Raw genomic sequence first — 22,451 nt, 5'->3', positions numbered from 1 at the left:
GCTCTATGGCCCGTTTGAGCAGGGTGGTCTCAATTTAACCGATACAGCTCTAAAGGCGAAGGTGGTCTACGCGAAGCTTAGCCTGCGCATCCTCGGCGGTGACGACGCGTGGCGCAAGGCACTCCTCAAGGACGCGTGGCAGGAACTCGCGCGCGACGTATGCCACCGGAGGGCATTTGATGAAACGAAAAAAGTCGCTTCTCTCCTGCGAGATGGAGAAGCAATTCGGGTGAAGACCCTGTACTACCTTGATCAAAAATTTCCCGGAATTTATCCAGAAAATTAAAAATACAAGTTTATTCATCTAAATCTATATTGTCCCCTTCAAAGTAATCCCCATCGACTGCAACACACTTATGCCAGCGCTTGATCCAATCCTCGAAACATTTTTTATATTCGGTTTTCGGTATGTCCATCAGTGCTTCCTGCGATTTTTCCATTACTTCCTCTCGGCTGCTAAAACGCGTTCCCCGTAATGGTTTTTTAACTCGATTGAACAGAAAGAAGTCACAGGGAGCCAAATCAGGTGAATTCGGTGGCTGTTGGATGGTATTTGTTGCATTTTTCGTCAAAAAATTACGAATAATGATAGCACTGTGCGACGGTGCGTTATCATGGTGCAAAATCCACGAGTTTTCTGCCCACATTTCTGGTCTCTTTCGGCGAATTGCTTCACGCAAACGTCTCATAACGCCCAAATAATACTCTTTGTTTACTGTCTGGCCTTCTGGCAAAAATTCATGATGCACTACACCGTTGTAATCCATGAAAACCGTCAGCATTGCCTTCTTTTTTGACTGAAAACGACGTGGTTTTTTTGGTCTCGGCTCATTTGGTGAACGCCATTCACTTGCCTGATGTCTGGATTGCGTGTCGTACTCATAAACCCACGTCTCGTCTCCAGTAATGATCCTTTTGATGAATGTGGGATCGGATTCAGCCTCGCAAATCATGTCTTTTGCGACGTCAACACGGTCTCTTTTTTGCATGAAATTGAGGTCTTTTGGCATCAACTTTGCTGCTACACGACGGAAACCCAAATCATTAACCACAATGTCTTGGGCGGATCCATAGGCAATGTTCAAGTCCTCCGCTATTTCTCTGAGGGTTAATTTGCGGTTATTGACCAACATTTCTTTTACTTTATCATTTTTTTCACCGACTTTCGATGTCGATGGTCTGCCACTGCGTTCATCATCTTCGATTGACTCACGATCACTTCTGAACCGCTCGTGCCACTGGTAAACGACCGTTTTTTTTAGAGAATCGTTGCCGAAACACTTTTCCAACATTTCCAACGTCCGTGCGCCACTAAATCCGTTTTTTACGCAAAATTTAATACAAGTTCGTTGTTGCAAATTTAAATCCATTTCTGCAATTGTAAAAAATCGCCAACACACATAGAGATAGATGTACTCTTGGCTACGTAACTTTTGCAAATGTCAAGTTATGACACTAAGATTTAAAGGGAATATCAACAACAGATGTACCAATTTAACAAAAAAAACAGAACTCAAATCGGAACGATGGGAGCGCCACACGGTGGTTATTCCGGGAACTTTTTGATCAAGGTAGTATGTCAGAGCGCTTACCGAGCAGCAACAAGATACATTAAAAAGAACGATTTCTTGGAAAAACTGGGCGACCAGCAGGGCGAACGATGAAGCACGTAGTGGAATGTTTAACCTAATCGCGAACACAGTCATGACGAGGGAAGTGAGGCACCATCTTCGGCTAGCCGATTCGCCCCTTTGTCCGTCATGCGGTCGAATAGACAACGTCGCACATCTCATCCTTGGATGCAACGATAAAATCAGAGAATGGGAAGCTCTAAAAAAGATCTATAAAACCTGGGACGTGTTCGGTGGTGGTGCCATTACCGACATGAATCTGATCACCTTGAACTTTCGGCTCTTTCCGAACTTCCAATCCTTCATAATGACCACCCTAATCGTGGAATTCACACAGATGAGAACCGCGAATAAACATTCCGCTAAAGGCATGCAAGCATTGGTGGAACGGATGTGGCTGCCCCCGGTACCGGACACACTTCGTCCGTGGTTAAAAAGTTGTTTTTCTGAATAACTGTGCTTCAAAGCTATCAATAATTCCAACCAAATCTAATGTTCCGTTGCTAATCCAAATAATTCCTTCTATATTTTGTGAACCCTGCCTTTATTATTTCCTTCCACAGTATTGTTCATGGTCACAATTGTTTTATGCCATGTATATGAATTTATGTCTATGTAAGTGTGTAACCATAATAAGGAAAAAAATATTCTGTAACCATAATCTGTAAGCTGACAATGTGTACAATGTAAACACTAGCAGTGTAACATACTAGACCGAATAAAAATAAATTGAACCATAGCTCAAGTGGTTAAGAGCATCCGCCCGGCAAGTGGAAAGATCCGGTGTTCGAGTCCCGGTTGAGGAAATATTTTTACTCTTGTGATCCGTTCGATTCCGCCTTCCCCACCTCTATTGTGTTCGTCCTTTATACGTGTTCCTATCCCTTTTCCTTATATATGTTTCTGTATATATGAGTATATATATATATATATATATATATATATATATATACATGCATACATTTAAATATACATGTTTATTCTAGAATTGAAAATTTATTGGTAATACCTTCGCCTATATATCCATGCTATAATTTTTAATGTCATTAATATTATAATTTATTTTTAATGGCGCTGAAAAAAGATTGTAACAGAAATTTTCTAGTATTCCTTACGAACGAAAAGATTCAAATTCTAATAGAATGCTATCACTTTTATTCTTTCTTCATATTTCCTTTGAATAATTTTAGGAGACTTCTTCATTAATATCTTTTGCGGATTAGCAGAACTGCAGGCTCGAACACAGTTAAATACAGCATTCATTTTGCACTTTTATGCATTCGGTAAAATCCCACGGTATGATTACATTCTCTTGAGTTAAAGTACCAATAGTGTTTAAACAGCAGGGCTAATAATATTGTATCGTACATTAATGGTGTCATTAGTAAGCCTATTGATTCCACCTTCCTACGAAACTTCACGTCGGGGTAAAGCTTTAGCCCATTAATTAAATCCTAAATTAAAATTTAGAAGTACGTATGAACGATAAATTGATTACTCAAACTTTGGAGGACATTAATGATGGAAAAATTCTCCTTCCATTATAAAATACCCAATCATTAGATAAAGAAGACATAAGATTCCACCATTAAATGAATTGAGATTTAAGATCCAATTTAAAATATAACAAACGTATATAGATGTAAATGCTGCGTCTAAGAGCTCTAATAATCAAGTTTAAAAATCAAAAACGTATCTAGATGTAATATTGCCTCCGCAAAAATTTTATTTTAAAATACCTTGTGAAAATATTTCGTTTTTTCTCCAGAATAAATGCTTTTTTGCAATGAAGTAGTTTTGTCTTCCTAGAGCACAATTTCATTTACGGAAATCTACTTTTACCACACGATGTATATATCCTTCTTTGCGACCATCCCTCCACATACTCCTTCCCCCGGCTCTCTTACCTCCTCCGACCCCTGCCTCCCCCCTCCCTCCACCTCAACCCCTCCCTCCTGCACATCCTCAATCCCAGCCCTTCCCTGCAAGACCGAGGTTCTCCGGATGGAAAACGTTTGCCAATGACAGATTCCGTAACTAGCTCGCATCAACATACATTTCCTTCTCGTTCACCCACCAGCCTCCATCTCCGCAACCCTCTCTCCCTCTCTCGGTTCCTCCCCCCCTCCCCTCTCGGAGGGTTCCCCTCCCATAAACCTCCCTCGGCACCACCGCCTTCCTCATTCTGGTCCATTCCTGGATCTTTCCTTCCTTCCTCCGTCCCTTTTCACCCGCAATGAGTACCTCCCCCGACCATTCCTTTCTCTCTGCTTCACCTTGATGAAATATCTGGCCCTGCGTGTACAAATAATGACCGTTTAAATTAAGAAATGATTTTACGGCACCATGACAACATGGCCATTATTTTACAGCTTTATTTTAAAATGGTCCTCATATTTCATGAATCCTCTTCTACACATAGGATGTATGGAGGAAAAGGCTACCACTGCTAACAGAAATCATATTCATAAGACCGAAGTAGTCAAAAGGGCTGACCCTGCAGTGCCCTCCACACGGGTCGATTGCAAGAGTGCGAGCAAGCGGAAGAGGGTTAAGGGTAAGGGTTTCCATTCCTCCTCGTCGATGGCCACGGAATGATCGCCTCGGTATCTGCGAGCAAATTTATCAAAACTAGAGATGGGATTGCTCCCCTCCCACCCACCCCCACTGTGATTACCCTGCCCCCCGCCCCCTGCCTCCCCCCTCCCACTAATTCTGAACTCCCCCCGACTCTCCTTTCCCCCTCCCGCCCCCCTTCCCACTCATCTCATCAAGAACACACCCACACACTAATAAAGCGTCATCCCTTCCCGTTTCCCCGAGCCATTTGCTGTAACTACTTTAAGTCTTTCTTGCTCCGCCGCATTCGACACGGCGTGCGGGAAGCCGAGAGAAAAATGAACCCGTGCTTGGATTGTAGCTTCTGAAATCCCCGTGACAACGTGCCTAGACGGGGCACCTGCTCTTCGCCGCCGGGAACCACTCACTCCGCGCATAACTGGATTTGCGCGTAATATAATGGCGACGAGTTGAGATGTCACCGCATTCCGAATCAAATTTCCGAAAGACCGTAACTGTAATTAGGTCACATTAAATTGATCAACTGTTTTTCAATAGGATTACGACTAAGTGAACATTTTAAATGGGTGAGTTTACCGGAGTGTATGTATTTCTAATCAGAGAGACAGATAATCTTTGCTCGGATAATTGCGACCCATTTGATTGGTCAATTTTTATTCAAAATGTTTATTACAGAATGATTATTTTCAATTGCATGCATTCAGTTATTGATGCTTAATTCCACACGTATGTGCCAGTATAATCATTCAGTACAGTTAATGATCAAAGTAAAAGTGTCCTTTTTTATAACTAGAGGTGTAAGTGATAATCACTTCCTAAGTTAATGCGTACGGGACTTTATTTCGTGTAAGCTGCAAATTTAAAATTTTATTTTTCTGTAGTTGTTAGCCTATTTTTTTTATCATACTGCAACTGACGGGAGCAGGTGAACGACTACGTTCTATTATCCATGTCAAAAAGGTAATTACAAACACAATGCTGTGTAATATAGTGCTAAAAATTATGAAAGTCATATAATTAATATATTTTTCAAAACTGCAATATGACGAGTGGCGTGAAAAAAATCAAGAATAAGCTAGCGAAATCTTTGAGTGCAGTGTGCTTGCAATAATAACGATTGCATTCACTTTAATGTGTGGCCGTCTTGATGAATTGTTTAATTAACCTTTGTTTCTTCTCGCATAAAATTCTTTTGTCTCATTTTTTCCCGCGTATTCCTTATATCCTCCTCTGAATGTCTCAGGAATGAATGGATTGACCTTAAGATTATTTCCTCCCTTTATCGCTGCTCACCGCAAATTCAGTTTTCCTTCAATAAACAGTTTATTGCATGCCAGATGATTATTTCCCGGTACGATAACTAATATATTTATTTTTCCCATTTTTTATTGCAGTTAGGAGACTTATCTAATCCAGAACTTCGACTTCTGACAGATCAACTCGAAAGGATCAAGTTTGGAGGTAAGTTTTCCAATCCCACGGCCTCAAAATGCCTTATTTTGATGGTGAGTTGGAAGGAAAAAATGTGTAACGAATAATATGTTATGTTTGTCATATGTATGAGAAAATTATGATTTTCGTCTTACGTTTCTTATGAATGATTAGAATGAAGTCTGGAGAAATAACAATTTCTTTATTTAAACTATTTAACTTTATTTATTTATACATTAATTTGCGCCGAAAATTTTTATTTTGAGTAAAAAATATTGCATAGAGGTAATTTTAGGGCAAAACAATGTCACTTAAACTAAGATATCGGATGATAATGTGATAAATTGCTGTCCGCTAGGTTTATTTAGCATTAACCCAGAAATTCTAATTTTTCATCTGATGAATGAAAATATTTTCTGGTGAAAAATTTAATGATTTCATTTCATTAATATATTCAAAAATATCAATAGAACTACGGGCTTTTACATTTTGTAGACAAGATCGAATTTAATAATATCGGTTAGTAAAATATTTTCAAAATTTATCTTAAAACGAAAATCAGAATCCATACTCTCTTAGATCATGAACTTCCTAAGGTAATTCATGAATATATAAGTTAAATTTAGTATTTACATTATTTAAATGGCATTTTCATGTGTTCAGTAGCTTCAAAAATCTTTACAATATACGAAACATAATTTCTTGAAAACGTGATTTAACCTTATTCCTTGATCTTCTTTAGAGTTAATTACAACTCCATACAGTTAATAAAAGGTAATGCCTCTATACCACACTGATAACTATGTGAATTTTAATAGTATATCTTCGACATAAATATTTTTGCTAAAAATTTATATTAGACATGTTGAAAATGAAATTGAAAATGAAATTGAAAAATAAACAACTTGGCTTTTCCACATACATTTTTTTATTTACGACCTAGGTTTTACCATAAAGAAACCTAAAAAAAATATTTGGAAAAGTCAAGTTGTTTATTTTTCAATTTCAAAACAAAAAAAATGCCGGTGATAAAACAATTGTATTTGACGTACTTAGTTAAATAGCCTTTTATGAAGAAGCAATACGACAAATTCAGAAAATGCATTGGTAAAGTGGATAATTTTTAGTGAGTTGTAAGGAATGAATTCGCACTGGATTACTGCGCCTTTAATGACATCGCATCCTTTGCTTGCTCCCAAGGTGCGGAATCCGAAGTGAGGAGATTGTCCGTGAGGGGCCTTTTGCCGGAGACGGATTTCTACATGACCTACGACGGCTCCACAACGGCCCCGGCATGCCACGAAACTGTCACATGGGTCGTCTTAAATAAACCGATATACATCACCAAGCAACAGGTAGGAAGCAGTGTTCCGTCGCAGTAATCTCTGTCCGACGCAAACCTCTCGCAGCTGGATATTTTCTCCATTCCAACATGACTCCAGTTACATCAAATACGACGCGATTTTTCACGTTCACATGTTTGAAAAACCACTTCTGACATTTAATGTGTCCGTATTGCTTGTTATCGTTAAACCTTCTCTAAAAGTATAGTTACTCTAAAAAATAGGCGATTCTAATTTGTGCAAAAAAACGAATATACAAGTAGAGATTGTTCTTTCCCCAAGATTGAATTCCAAAGTTCATCGGATCGCGCACGAGTTATATTTTTAATAGTTATTTTAAAAAACAGTTAAACATATCGGACATAGTCAAGATACGACGTAAAATATGTGAAATCCTGACTAAAGTGCACAATCCTTTTCATCCAATCGGTATTCAAATTGTGCATATATATTTCACATTAATTTGGAAAGAGCAAGTTGCCCTTTACCGCCAAACACCCAAGCCCTAGATGGAGAAAAACCCACCTCGGCGGGGTTCGAACCCAGGTTGGCCGTCGAGAACATTACCCCGCCACTACAGTGCGGAAAATTGTGTGTGAGTTTATGTATACATACACATACATATGTGTGTGTTTATATATATATATGTGTGTGTGTGTGTGTGTGTAAATATTTATATTTATTCATTCACATGGATATAGATATAAGGAAAAAGGATAGGAACACACATAAAAGACAAACACAGTACTCATTACCACAGAGAGGTGGTGAAGGCAGTATCGAGCAGATCACAAATGAGAAACTATTTCCTTGACCGGGACATGAACACCGGATCTTTCGACATGCCGGGCCGATGCTTTAACCATTTCAGCTATAATACAATCTATTTTATCCGGTCCAGAATGTTACAGAGTTTGTTTGCATCATGCATAACGTCAGTTCACAGATTATGTGTAAATCATGTTTTTCCTTGAAATATTACATGAGTACAAGTACTATATATATATATATATATATATATATATATATATATATATATATATATATATATATATATATATAGTATATATATATATGTATATATATATATATATATAGTATATATATATATATATATAGTATATATATATATATATAGTATATATATATATACACACACGAGGGTCATCCGGAAAGTAGTACCCGTTCGTGAAATAAAGACACAAAAGTAAATATTAACAAACATAAAAAATTTTATTTGAAAGAGGATACTTTAAACTACTTCTCAACATAATCTCCAAGCAAATTAAGGCATTTGTCATAACGTGTGACAAGTTTCTGTATTCCTGCTGCATAGTCCTTCGCCGCCAGCTCATTGAGATACGCGAGGGACCCATCTTGCACAAATTTTTGCATAATGCAGATGGTGTTTAACAATTTCATGAACAATTGTTCGAGAAACATTGGGAAAATGCTCACAGATGTCATCAATTGTGACGCGCCGATCGTTCCTCACGAATTCGTCAACTGAGCTCACCAGTTGGTCTGTAATGACAGACGGTCTCCCCGAACGCTCATCGTCGTGTGTGTTCCCCCTCCCCATGTTGAAGTTGCGACACCACCGCCGAACAGACGACTCGTCCATTACATTGTCTCCATACACCTCCTTTAATTGGCGATGAATATCACATGGGCGAACGTTTCTTGCATTGAGGAATTTAATCACTGCCCTCACTTCACAACTGGCGGCGTTCTCAATTTTTTTAAACATTGTAAACAATCACAGAAACAACACAGGCAATGCTAGCGTCACGCAACTTGGCTCAGAGAAGGCAGACAAGCCACTGAAGCTATCTGACCTCGTCCAGCGGCTACTCGCGTCGTCAGCACTTCATGCGGCACGAACGGGTACTACTTTCCGGATGACCCTCGTATATAGTATTATGATAATTTATCGATGATATGGCTGAAATTATCGATGATAGGGCAGCCGTTTTGCAAAAGAAATTCAACCACGGACTTTGTCCGGGACCGGATAGGTACCAGACGTCACTTTTAAGCGGCGCACAGCTATTAAAAAATCAAATTCAGCCCACTTGCCTGTAGAAAGAAAGCGCGGTATAAGAACTAGCATTGCCATGAGGGAAAAGACAATCATGTACACTCCCTCCTCGCTACAAGCACCCGGTGGTAGCAAAACAAAGGGAATCTAACATATATAACAAGAGATAAGGTCTCAGTAAACAAAACGAAGCAAGGCTCTCCCCGCGGAAGAAAGACTGGATTCAAACCTCACGCTTCAAAAAAGCCGGTTGGTCAACCTCCCACGAAAAAAAACACGACCATACGCTCAGTCTTCCAGGAAGTCGGGCAGTGCCGCTGCATCAATCCCGGCGGCCGATGCCTCAGTCGCCGGCGAAAACAGATACTCGGTAAAAGCAAACACGTCCTAGCTGTCTAGTAAACACAATTTACACCAATCTTCTGCGGTTAAAGCAATCAAGTGCCCAGATTTTTTGATCGGGAGATGGCGTTAGGGAGCTGTTTCACCCACCAAACGAGAAATGGACAACGGCAAGAGGAAAATGAAGTAGGAAAGTAATCATACAGCGTCAGAAATGATGGGAACCGTGTTTCGTGGCACGCATGCCCAGAAGAAGAAGACGAGCCACATTGGCCAAATACATATTCAAACACGAAAACCCCGCCATGCGGCGAACGAATGCACATTCCCATGGATAGCACGGAAGATGTGGGGAAGACGGAATCGAGCAAGTTCTGAGTCTGTGTCAGAGCAAGCTCCCAGGGGCCAAATGCATACTTCCTCGAGGATTATGAGTTTTAGCGGTGTGTCTGTCAAAAGGGGAAAGGAGGCAATAATCGACACATTAAAACAATCATTAAGTGAAACATTGTGGAGGGAGGCATGTTTAGGCGCTCGTAGAGATGCCAATGCGGAAGAAGGCTGCGTGCGGCGCGGTGATTGTTTGATACTTACTGTATATTGAGGAGTGTGGTGCACTGCCGGTCGTAGGAGGGGGGATGTGCGTGAGGGAGTACCGTGGGATGGGAGAGAAATGGTAAGTTGAGAGGAAAGGCAAGGAGTGGTGAAGATGGGACATGTTTTATGCAGACATGTCTACCGCTAGATATCGGTCGGAGTTGTGGTCGACTGAGAATTTCGATTGGGATCGAGTGGATTTCAAATTGCCCCATAAATTTATGGTACGATTAAATATGGCGGGCTTGCTGTTGTTTTTGATTGGCCGGAATGGGGAAGAGGTCTTTGGGGATATGTTTGAGTAACTGTTCGCACGCTGTGCATAGGGAGGGGTCTTGGAAAGGTTTGAGGGCGTGAAAGATTCAGGGGATATTTTATAAAGAAGGGACTTGGGATAACCGCGGTGGAGGAGTGCGTTATGTAAATTGTGGAGGAATGTGTCCAGGGAGAAGGGAGCGTTATTGCAGACACGGTAACCACGGGTGGAGAGTGTGTATATAAGAAGGCGTTAAGTGGGCGATGTGTGACAGCTGGTGTAGTGGAGGCATTACATTTTATTGCTGGGTATAAAGTTGAGAGGGATGTGGAATATTTTATTAATAAGAGAAATGTTGACATCAAGGAAAGTGATTTCTGAGGTAGAGTAGAAAGGAGAGAGAAAAGAAAGTATTGAGGGAGAAAATGAATGTTTCAATGGAATTCCCGCTATGTAGCCAGAGAAGAAATACATCATATATGTATCTCACGCAGAGGAGAGGCTGAAGGGGGTTACCAGAAAGGAAGTTTTTATCAAGGGGGCCGAGGTGGAGGTGAAGGGCTTAATCTATTACCCATTGCACAGCCTTTGACCTGAAGGCAATGCGTTTTGAGGAAAGAGAAGGAATTCTCTGCTAGGATAATGTTTTCAGGATAAACTCATTGCCGAGAGTATGTGGTGAGGGGCATTCGGATAGATATATAGTGGCGGAGAAATGAGAATATAAATGTGTGTGTGCGTTTATACACATAAATTAAACCTCCGCATAGGATACAACCTTCAGTTGATGGAAGGCCTTACGCTTTTTGATGACCCCTCTACAGACGGGAATAAAGATAATTTGTCCTGGTAAGATCGCCCCTGCCAAATTAGGATAGGGGCCAGGCAAAGGGATTTCCGTATAGCCTCATTAAGCTGTTACTCAGTAAGGCGGGGACTGCAAAATATGGACCTGAGAGACGGCTCTTGCACTGATTGCTCACGTTTAAAATATTATTGTGAAATACGAGGGCGGTTCAATAAGTACCTGTGTTTGAGGACAAAGGCTGTTCCTGAGGGAAGTTTATGTTATCATCGTGTGCTACCATCTATCAAACGAAGGTGAAATAAATTTCAGACTGATTTAAAGGCTAGTTTGGATTTTGAAGCCATTCGAGTAAGACGTGTTTCGTGATTTTCGCTAAGATGGTAAAAGAGCAGTATCGTTCGGTAATTGGCTTTTTGTTTTTGGATGGGAAGAAATGCGAGGAGATAAAAGCAAATTTGGATGCTGTTTATGGAGACACTTCGCCATCTATGACCACAGTTAGATTTTGGTTCAACGAATTTAAACGTGGGCGAACATCTGTTTTTAATGAGGAGGGACCAGGACGCCCGGCAGACGTGGTTACCGAGGAAATCATTCAAAAAGTCCACACCATGATTCTCACTGATCGACGAACGAAAGTGCGCGAATTATCAGAGGCCGGAACGGCAATTAATATTTTACATGATTGAGTTGGCGATGAAAAAATTGTCGGCGCGATGGGTTCCGCGATTGCTCACGGTGGACAACAAGCTGATCTGGCTGTCAACTTCATGAACTGCATGAACTACGTTATGAATTGCTGCCGCACCCCCAGTATTCACCCTATCTGGCTCCCTAGAAATGGCTCGCGGGGAAAAAATTTAGCTCAAACGAGGAAGTTATCGCCGAGACAGAGGCGTATTTTCGAGAGTTCGACAAATCCTCTTTTTGGAGGGGTTAAAAAAATGGCCGGAACTCTGGAAGAAGTGTATCCTTCTAAAAGGGGACTATGTTGAAAAATTAAAAAAATGTTTTTGAAAAAATGGTTTCTTCATTTCTGACACGGGTACTTATTGAACCGCCCTCGTACAATTATGAGACCCCCTCTATTTTAAAAGTACAAGTTTTATCAAAATGAGCATCAGGGATATGAATATCGGGGTTTTAAGACTTTGCAGTGTGCATTACATTAAAATTACAATGATAAAAATATACAATTAGTCTGGTGTGAATTACCCACCTGCCACACGCCATAGTTATAGCTTGAAGGATATTAAAGTATATATTTATCTAGTATCTAAATGAAAGAGCAACTTAAACAGTTTTTCTTACTCGTGTTAAATGTTCTCACCGCGTCGATAGTCGAGTTCTTCTCAAACCTTGATCGTGGCACGCCCTGAGTAATTGCTGCAGCAACTGCTTCAATCATGTCTCTAGTTGGGTAGGTCAGCTGGTGGCGGAGGCACATTCTTTGTGATCCTTTAAGATCCCTCAAAGCTATAAATCACATGGCGTGAGATCGAATGAACAATACACTACTACAACTACAGATTCAGTTCTTGTAAATTGTAAAACGCAAAACGCTTTCTGCTCAGTAATAGTAGTTTTTATGGGAGGCGACCGAAAGCTCAGGTGATTTGCGCCATGAGAGATGGACAGGTTGAAGGGTGGAAAGAAACTCGGCGTCGGCATTAGCCTGCTCTTAAAGGCGCCAAGGGGTCCGCAGATTAGCGTCCCATCCGACGAACGGCTCACTCACTCAAAGTGCCCTCCAAAAAGCCCCTCAGGAAGGCATCGGGATTCCACTGAAAAATATCTGTCGTCGCCGGGTGTCGAACCCAGGCCCTCAGGGTGTGAAGTAAATGCGTTAGCGACCGCGCCATCCCGATCCCACTGTTCGCTCTAGCTACCCTCTTTGCTACCAGCGCCTGCTAATGGACGACAGAGGAAACGGTGTTTGAGCAGTTGTGACAAGAAAACTGTTTGAGTTACTCTGTCATTTGATATATAATTTATAATTATAAGTTAAATGTAATAAACACTGTGGAGTTTTACAATCCCAACATTCATTCTAAAACATCCTCCATATTCCACGCAATATTGACGGGCTTAGATATCAGTACGAGCACTGGTAACCATCGGGCTCGAGTCCGGCAGCGGGAGAGCAATGGACCGAATGGAAGCTACCCGTCTGATTCAAGGAATACTGAGCATACCGTAAATATATTGCAATGCCAAAACCTCTTTAAAAGTCTTCCGATCATCTTTTGGGTCCCTACAAAGACATATTCATAAAAAAACAGGCAATATTTTAAAATTTCATCCTTGGACTAAAATATCTCCCCATTGCCCTGCTATTCTCACGGATTTGTTTCCCCTCCATCTGTGGAGCAGAAATGCGATAATTAATCCCTAACTGATCCGAATTCGTCTTTCCATCGAAAAGCCCGGCATTTCCCCCTCTTTCTCTCTTCTTCCCCCTTTCCTTTGACCCAACTGTGAATATTCATTTGATCCTTACCACATACCGTTACCTTCCACCTCACCACATGTCTCATCCGGTGTAAACACGTTATACTGTGCCGATCAGAGACAGTAAAAGTGCCGCCAACTCTCACCTGGTCCCACAGACTCCAATAATTAATGAAGAGTTCTCCGGTGAGCGATACAGCCACGGGAGTCGTCATTTCCCTGCTTTATTCTCACCCTCCTCTCGGCTCAATTCTCGTCACTCCCCACGTCTTGATCATTGACCATCGAGAAAACTTCAAATATTTTTTTTTCTAAATTGGGAAACACGAAAGGTACATTTAACATTTGCAAATGTAGCGGAATGAAATACCTTATTTACAGAAAAATGTTAATCAAAAGATTTAATTGAAAGTTAGTTATTAGTTAATATTTGTACAGATTATTAGATGGTCATATTAGAGTTTTAATATCGATTACCATTGAAAGAATGAAATATATTATTAATCACTTAAATAATAATAATCGTTAAGGAATGCAAGAAATAAATGGAATACACCACCTCATATTCATTCATTTTAATCACAGGGACAAAACCCACTTACCACCACCCACGTTCAATAATTTCACACGATAAAAAGGAAGGGCGTTGGCAAAAATAAAAGGTGCATCATCTGCTTATTGATGTCGAATTACTTTCCGAAATTTATTTCATTAAAGGCAAAGGAAATTACTACGAGGGTCATCCGGAAAGTAGTACCCGTTCGTGAAATAAAGACACAAAAGTAAATATTAACAAACATAAAAAATTTTATTTGAAAGAGGATACTTTAAACTACTTCTCAACATAATCTCCAAGCAAATTAAGGCATTTGTCATAAAGTGTGACAAGTTTCTGTATTCCTGCTGCATAGTCCTTCGCCGCCAGCTCATTGAGATACGCGAGGGACCCATCTTGCACAAATTTTTGCATAATGCAGATGGTGTTTAACAATTTCATGAACAATTGTTCGAGAAACATTGGGAAAATGCTCACAGATGTCATCAATTGTGACGCGCCGATCGTTCCTCACGAATTCGTCAACTGAGCTCACCAGTTGGTCTGTAATGACAGACGGTCTCTCCGAACGCTCATCGTCGTGTGTGTTCCCCCTCCCCATGTTGAAGTTGCGACACCACCGCCGAACAGACGACTCGTCCATTACATTGTCTCCATACACCTCCTTTAATTGGCGATGAATATCACATGGGCGAACGTTTCTTGCATTGAGGAATTTAATCACTGCCCTCACTTCACAACTGGCGACGTTCTCAATTTTTTAAACATTGTAAACAATCACAGAAACAACACAGGCAATGCTAGCGTCACGCAACTTGGCTCAGAGAAGGCAGACAAGCCACTGAAGCTATCTGACCTCGTCCAGCGGCTACTCGCGTCGTCAGCACTTCATGCGGCACGAACGGGTACTACTTTCCGGATGACCCTCGTATTTTAGATTTCGGTATTTGGGCGTCAACACATTTTCCAGCAAATTTCTGTTTTTACTCATGCATGGCTAATTTAATATCGGCTTTTGTGGCTTAACCTTAAATTCAGCGCACGTATATAGCGGCCGACGAAAGGAGCACGCAATGTTGCATGACAGATATAACTTTTCCAGTCTCATCCATGAACACCCTGAAAATGTGGCTATTAATTACTATACTTAATGCATTATAGATGTTAACATCTTCGAGACGGATGCTCTTGTGCATTTCTGATAATCTAAGCGTGACCACGATAAAATAGCATATAATGAATGGACATAAATGAGGTTTAGATTTGTAAGCATTGACACATCGCTGAAAATTAACCTCCTCGTAATTTCATATTCAAGGTTTATCCCAAAAGTAGTAGGACTGAGTCCATTAAAATAGTTTATTGCTAGAATCAATACATTCACTCAAAATCTTCGAAGTAGCACCCCGGAGCGTCCTCTGCCAGCGGGTTTTCCAAGCCTCGTACGCTTTCTGGAATGGGGTGCCTGGAATGCTGCTAAGCTCTCTCGTTACGGCCTGTTGTAACGCTCACACCGAGCCGTGGTGACGTCATTTCAGCACGGACTTGAGGCGGAGGAAGAGGAAGAAGTCTGGTGGGGCATTGCCTAAATTTTTGGATCCTCACTCACTTGGTCGAGGAGCTGTTGGCAGATCCGCGTGCGAGTTCCCTTTCGTTAGTCCGAGAGCACTCGCGGCAATAAACTCCCCGCACACACACCTCTCTCATGCCCATGTTTTTGCTTACAAGTCGATGCACATCATTTTCAGAGGTACCAAGTTCTCCAGAAACCATGCGAATACTTAATCTGCAATCCCTGTCCAACAAAGCCTTCACTCTTGGATGAATTTGGTCACTCTTTGAGGTCAAAGAGCGTCCTGAACGTTCGGCGTCTTCAACGCCTTCTCTAACCTCCCAAAACAAGTTTTGCCTCCTAATAGGACCCGATATACCGATGGCGTTATCATCATCATAAGCTGCCTTGAGCATGTCTCGAGTCTCTCACCCAGTTTTGCCCATTTCCACGGCAACATTTGATGGCCTAGCACTATTCCAATAACCGGTTCAAGACAACAGCACCACGAGGTCACGTTTTACGTAAATGTCATAAGCCACTAAATTATTTTCCCGAAATTAAATTCTCAAGCTTGATAAAGCAGCAAAATTTACATTATTTTATTATATCGGAGCGAGAATTTTCTCATCAAGTCTCATAAATTGAACTTTCTCCATTTACCACTGAGCCCTTTTTCCAAAAAGTTTCCTTTAAAAATAGCAAACGCCATTAATCAGATGTGAAAGTAAAGAAAGGGAGCATGATAGACCATGAAAATGTGATAATGAATAATTATATTTCGGACACTCTCAGAGCGAAGGGGACAATTTCCTATCTCTCTGAAAGTTCATAATTCTGTTCATCTTTTCAATACGCTTGAACAACCTCATCCTTCGAAATTCGCCTGCCACTGCTGATATTTTCTTCGATATACTTCGATTTGCATGATGTATATGGTCGAGAGCTTCTCTAAGATAATTCCTATGTGAGTTTAATGAGGCAGAATGTTTATCGATTGTTTGTTCTTTACCTCTGGCCAATCTGTTTTAATGATGTTCTATGCACTCTTCCTGGATGATTAAGGCATTCCTCGCCGTTTGCCTTGACTGTGCATTGAGATGAGCTGCACGGTACACATGAGATACCTGTATAAACGACGCTGTAATTTTTATTCTTTCGCTGCCGCCTCAGAGTCAGACGACCCTGGGCAAAGAGGGAACAGTGGAGGAAGAGAGAGGGATAAGGAGGTTGAGATCGAATGAAATATTCTTGGTGAACAAATATTCAACTGATAAACTCGGGCGAGACGGAACACTATTATAAATAAGCATATATATATATATGGCTGCGTAGGTTTTCATGCAGAATCCAATAAGCATACATTTTTATTTTTTCTTTCCGAACTACTCTGGGTGATCCGCGCCACATGGCATTCTAACAGCCCCCTTGGCTCTTCGGTGGGTTTTTCAAGGGCCAAACCATCAGAGTTGACTCAATTCCACACCCGAGGTAGGCCTTCATCCGGCCCATTACGATCAATCAAAGTCAATCAACAATTTTTCAATCACTTTTTACGAAATTAGCCAGTGGCGATGTTGTTTACCAACAGGAAATCCATTGTCTTTTTTTGAAAAAAAACTATTTGTGACACTGAATGTAATCATTTATGATAGAATATCGTTTCAGCCGTTAATGACATGCCAGTAAATTCGATTGACGTCATTGATTTTGTTTTACTCCCATCTTCACTCTTCACACCTTTAATTTAAAAGGCATGTAAGGCTTTATTTGACAAGATAGACGTATATGTATCAACATAATGGTTCGAAATTATGATAAATTGGTAGGACATATTTTCGGGAACTTTCTCTCATTTTCACGTATATTTTCATAAATTATTGCGGAAATGCGTCTCTTTACTCAATGAGTATTATCTGGAGACTTGATATTATATGAGGTTCTCATTATCTAGAGAATAAACGAAAAAATATTTAAAAAATTAAGGCTATATGATCTTAAGAAACCAGCTTTGATTGAATGGCATAGAGTTATTGGACAATGAAGAAGAAGGTTGATAAGATGTCTATATATAGTAGAAATATTAGTTTCAAATAACCTTTTCTCTTTACTTGCGATGATCAAACCCTTCAATATTAATCAGAAACTTTTGTATTAAAATGAAAATCATAATTTTATATTTAGGTAAGGTTTATAATGAAGTGGCTCGCAAGCATTGATTTACCTAAGCACTGACAAATTTTTGACCTTATTTTCTCGCTCAAATTCTGATGAATTTTGCAGAAAAACGGAAAAATCTTACATATTAATATATGTATTCTCGTGCTTGCTACGCTCACATGAATGAAAAGTTTTCCCGATATCTTCTCAATTCATACATAACAGAAATTTTTTTAAAAGCAGACAGATAAAATGATTTTAAAAAGGAAATATAAAGCTATACATATGTGTGATAAAAAATGCTTGGCAGTAAGTTCACGAAATTTTCATAAATATATACTTGTATATAAAGTTCACAGAGACCAAATACAACATATGTTCCTATTAATCTATTTTTAATTGAATTTCGTAAGGTTACTTTTTTAAACTCCTGGTCTAATATTAGTTTTGTATTCCCCATTTAATTTTAAGTATCTCAGTAAATTTGTTATAATTATTTTTCAAAAATTACATTTCAAATTATTACTCTTGAAAATTGTCGAAAATTTGCCGAATGGGCCAACGCTGAAAATTTCAGTTTCCTCGTATAATTTCCATTCTTTTTCAGTCCGTGCCACTGCTTTTATTTTTAAGCAGTACTGTGTTTCGAAAAACTTCACATATAAAAATGGTCATTTTCTCCGTCGTAATAGATTTGAAAAATCGATTCAGTGTCCATAAAATGAAGTGCAAAACTTCACCCTTTTCTTTGTCTACATGGACAATAGAATGTTGCCGTGAATACTGATCATTTCATTCCACCTCCGCTCCAAAAAAGGCAAAGAGAAAATTTCTTCCCGTCTGATCTTTAATAAAGGTGAGTTGTTGACAATTCCTCCCCGAGTTTCCGGCGCTTATTTTTTCGTCTCCTTTCCAAACTTGCTCCCGACGCAATTCCCGACCGAGGAGAGGGCAACGGGAGCCTCGATGGGGACATCTCACGGCGTCGATAAGCAGACGGGAAACAATGAATTCAAGATTTTTCCTGGATTTGCCAAAGGGACGGAAAACTTCGTCGATATATATCGGAGACATTGACAGGTCGTTGAAGCGAGCGAGATATGAGATAAAATAAAAGGAGACATATTGAAGAGGGCGCGAAGGCAACAAGCGTTGGATGGGGACTTTTGCGGGCGCGGGGGGGGATGGGGTCGGCGGGGGGGGGAGGATGAGGGTAGGGGTTAGAAGGAAGGTTGACTGCTGCGGCATGTCGGAGAAGATTGGAGTCACGTCACATAATCTTCTCCGCGCGAACAATTTCTTCTAACATCGCTCTCCAAAAACAATTTAAACCTCTCCCCCTTCCCCGTCTCGCCCGAAGACGGGCCTCTCCGACAAAACCCACGAAACGCCTTTAAATTTGTTTTGTTATTACTTTTCGGCTTGGTCTTCATCCCTCCCCCCAGTTGGGCTTATCTAGACCCTTTCCCTGCGTGCGGGATGTTAAGCATCCCCCACCCTCTGCAGGCTTTGTCCTACTTCGGAGTTTTCCCCCTGCTTCTCACCTCTTGTCAACTCTCTGGTAGACCAACTCCATGAATCCGCCGCCTCCGAGGTGAGATTGGAAAACTCTCAATTCGTGTTTCTGAAGGAGGATGCAGGGTCGACTTTTTTTTCCTCCGTTGACAATATGAGCAACACTTCGACTTGAGCGGGAAGAAATTTCGTTTAGCTAATTTCGCGTGGAATATATTGTGCTCCTTCCTCACTTTTCACTCTGACTAAGTAATCAAACTGCTTCTGCTCGGAGTTAAAACTGGATTGGGAACAGGAGATTGATTTCCTAGCCAAGAAATACATAGCCATTCCCTCCGACATAGAATAGATAATTAAAAATTGATACGAAACTCCGTGAACGAATGTAAAATCATCGAAATGCTATAAATTCCCTGTATTATTCCTTATATTTTTTCTGTTTTGACTCCATAGGAAAATCGAATATGATGTTCATATTTCGAGTGTTTTGTCAAATTTTTTTGAAGTTGAAGAGCGCTGTATTTGAGCAGATTGACATAAAAATGCAGAAAATCGGCAGATGGGCAAAACCGTGCAGAGGTCAATATTTCGAAAAAGGCGTTGAGTAGTATTAATTGACATAGGCAAATATTCATCGAAACAATATTCTGCATTTTAATAGAGGATACAGTGACCACTTGGATGCGTAATTTTTGTCAATTATTGTCACCTATTTCATGGCCTTGTTACTATCCCAATAAAAATATTAGATATTTCCACGTTAATCGAAATAAGCATTCTATCGTCCAGTTTTTTAGGAAAAAGACAATATTTAAAAACTTACCTCAAACATAGTTTCATTTAAAATACGAGTAAACTAAAGTACGAATTTCAAAGAAGATAATGGAGCTAATTAAACCTAAATTGTTTTTAATTTCGGTCCTCGGGGCCTTGCATAAATATGTTCAAATATGTAGATATTGATATCTAAATAGAAAGGTGGTGAATTCTATGGTCTCGGGCTCAACTTTGTGGAGGTTCATGTTCGTTTAAAGGAAGTTAGTTTAAAAGTTCGTTTAGAAAGGTGGTATTATCTGATTGCGCTCTATATTTCAAATGAATGAATTTACCATTATTCGACTTATCTTTTTAAATAGTTGCATGTATTCAAAAGATATATTAATGAATAAAAAAAGTTTCAAATTACTAGATCTTCTATGTTTCCCGTTTAAAATATTATTAATACATATTTCCCACTAACTTTGAGACTGAATCGCCTCCAAACAGAAAGATGTTCTGTTTCCAGTTTTTGGGGGGTTGTATTCTAATTTTTCTTCTTCAAAATGACAACCTAAGGTTAATTACCACATTTCCTCGATTTTATGGTAGTATGCCATTCAGTGTTGGTTTTGGATGGACACAGACTGAACATCTCTATATTTTGTAGCAATGTTCAGTCTCCTTTGCATAGCGAGACCCAAACCTTCACCCCAGGCTACCATAAACTCTTATTTACTTCCATAGACACTACATCTGCCATCATTTAGTCAAAAGTCCTGATCATTTCCTCCTCCAATATCACTTGCATAACACTCTATCACATTCTAAAACAATTCATCCCTAATCAAAATTCTATGAATCCACCTTTCTTGCATCCGAATTTCTCATAGAAACCCTATCTAATCCCCGCCATTTCTAATGCTCCTTTGCTTGTTTTTATTTCTGTTTATTTTAACGTCCCATTCTTCTCCACACCAAATCTCAAAAGCCTTTAATCTCGTAAGTCTCATATTCCTTTAATTAAAAATTCCATTCCGCCCTAAACCACTCTCCATACCGAAGTTTTCACTATTTGTTCTTAGCATCTATTTCCAAAGTTCTTTTCCTCAATCACCCTCTCATTTTTTTAACCTCTGTTCCTATTTCAATTCCTTCTCTTATGTCCCAACCACTTAGATCACAGCGATCCAAAACACTTCCGAGATGATTAAACTTTTCCATCTCTCTAGTTTCTTTCATTCTGTTTTAGCATTTGACTTAGTCTTTCTCTTTCTGAAAACCCAGCATCATTTGATAGTTTAAACTGATTCTTATTCGATACATATTACATTGATTTTGTAAACATTAAGCAATGATTGTAATCCTTTGGCTGATTATCAAGTTGAGCTTGACCCTATCTATATAGCTTGAAAAGGAAGGTTGATAATGAACAGTCCTGTCTTATCGCTCTTCCTAACCTTGTCCTCCTCCATTCACCACACACATCCAATTAGACTGAGACGCGTATTTAAGTGAATAAATCTCTCCAATATACTCCTATGATATATTATGCATTCATTTATTGTTAGAAACTTACTCTATCGAATGCCTTCTCAATATCTATTAAGTAAACCGTCAAACTCTGATTGTACAATATGCTTTTCGATATTTGTGACATCTTTAGTGGCATTGCTGTTAATGCGCCTATCTTTCTCCTTTCTTAATCCAAACGTATATCCTCCTAAGTAATATCATGTCCTCTTCTCATTCCTCTTGATGATCTTAAGAGCGCTAGCTGTAAACGAAATTTGTCAGAAGCATGAATCCCATAGTATCTTTTTCATATGATATGTATGATATCCAGGAGTAATATCAATTCCTATGTCCTTCTGTAATTGGAGTAATATCTATTACTATGTCTCCTTAGCTCCACAATTACAAGTATTCACGAAAAACCTGTAACTTCACAGTTAATTTTTCTCCTCTATATTTCATCGTTTTAGAACGCAGCCCCTACTTGAATACTGGCAGACACGCCGAATAAGATAAACATATTCTTCTAATCTCGGATATATTACTAAGATCAGTAATGATGAACTTTAAGAATCCTTTTCAATAATCTCCTGCTTACTTATAAATAGGTTTACGAGTATGCCTCAATTGTTCCCCAATTAATACCATCATCTTAAAATCAGGTTTTAACCGTTTATCTATAATTTTCGTTATCAAAACGGCCATATCATATCCAAGCTTCAATTCACGATATTACTAGCAGTGATAGATAGTACAGATATCTATTTCACATGCCATTATGTGTCGGATACCAAACATCTTTAAAAGTAGAAATACGAGCCTATCTTGTAATTTTTATATTCATCACCGGTATTTCCGATCACGGCAGATTTTGGATGGACACAATCTAAACAATGGTACAGAAGTATATTTACTTG

At 39.6% G+C, this 22,451-nt stretch overlaps 1 protein-coding gene across 1 annotated transcript in view; it reads left to right on the top strand.

The window, feature by feature from the left end:
• Positions 1 to 22,451, top strand: part of CARPB (Carbonic anhydrase-related protein B) — a 773,283-nt gene that overhangs the window by 736,309 nt on the left and 14,523 nt on the right. Inside the window, exons 6-7 of the mRNA XM_071596722.1 lie at positions 5,606 to 5,672; positions 6,843 to 6,997. Coding sequence (XP_071452823.1) covers positions 5,606 to 5,672; positions 6,843 to 6,997 — 222 coding nt within the window. The remainder of the gene's footprint in view (positions 1 to 5,605; positions 5,673 to 6,842; positions 6,998 to 22,451) is intronic.

The sequence above is a fragment of the Hetaerina americana genome, unplaced genomic scaffold (assembly GCF_022747635.1).
Source record: "Hetaerina americana unplaced genomic scaffold, ioHetAmer1.1.p SCAF_8, whole genome shotgun sequence".
Taxonomy (NCBI): domain Eukaryota; kingdom Metazoa; phylum Arthropoda; class Insecta; order Odonata; family Calopterygidae; genus Hetaerina; species Hetaerina americana.
This window is presented reverse-complemented; position numbering and strand designations above follow the sequence as displayed.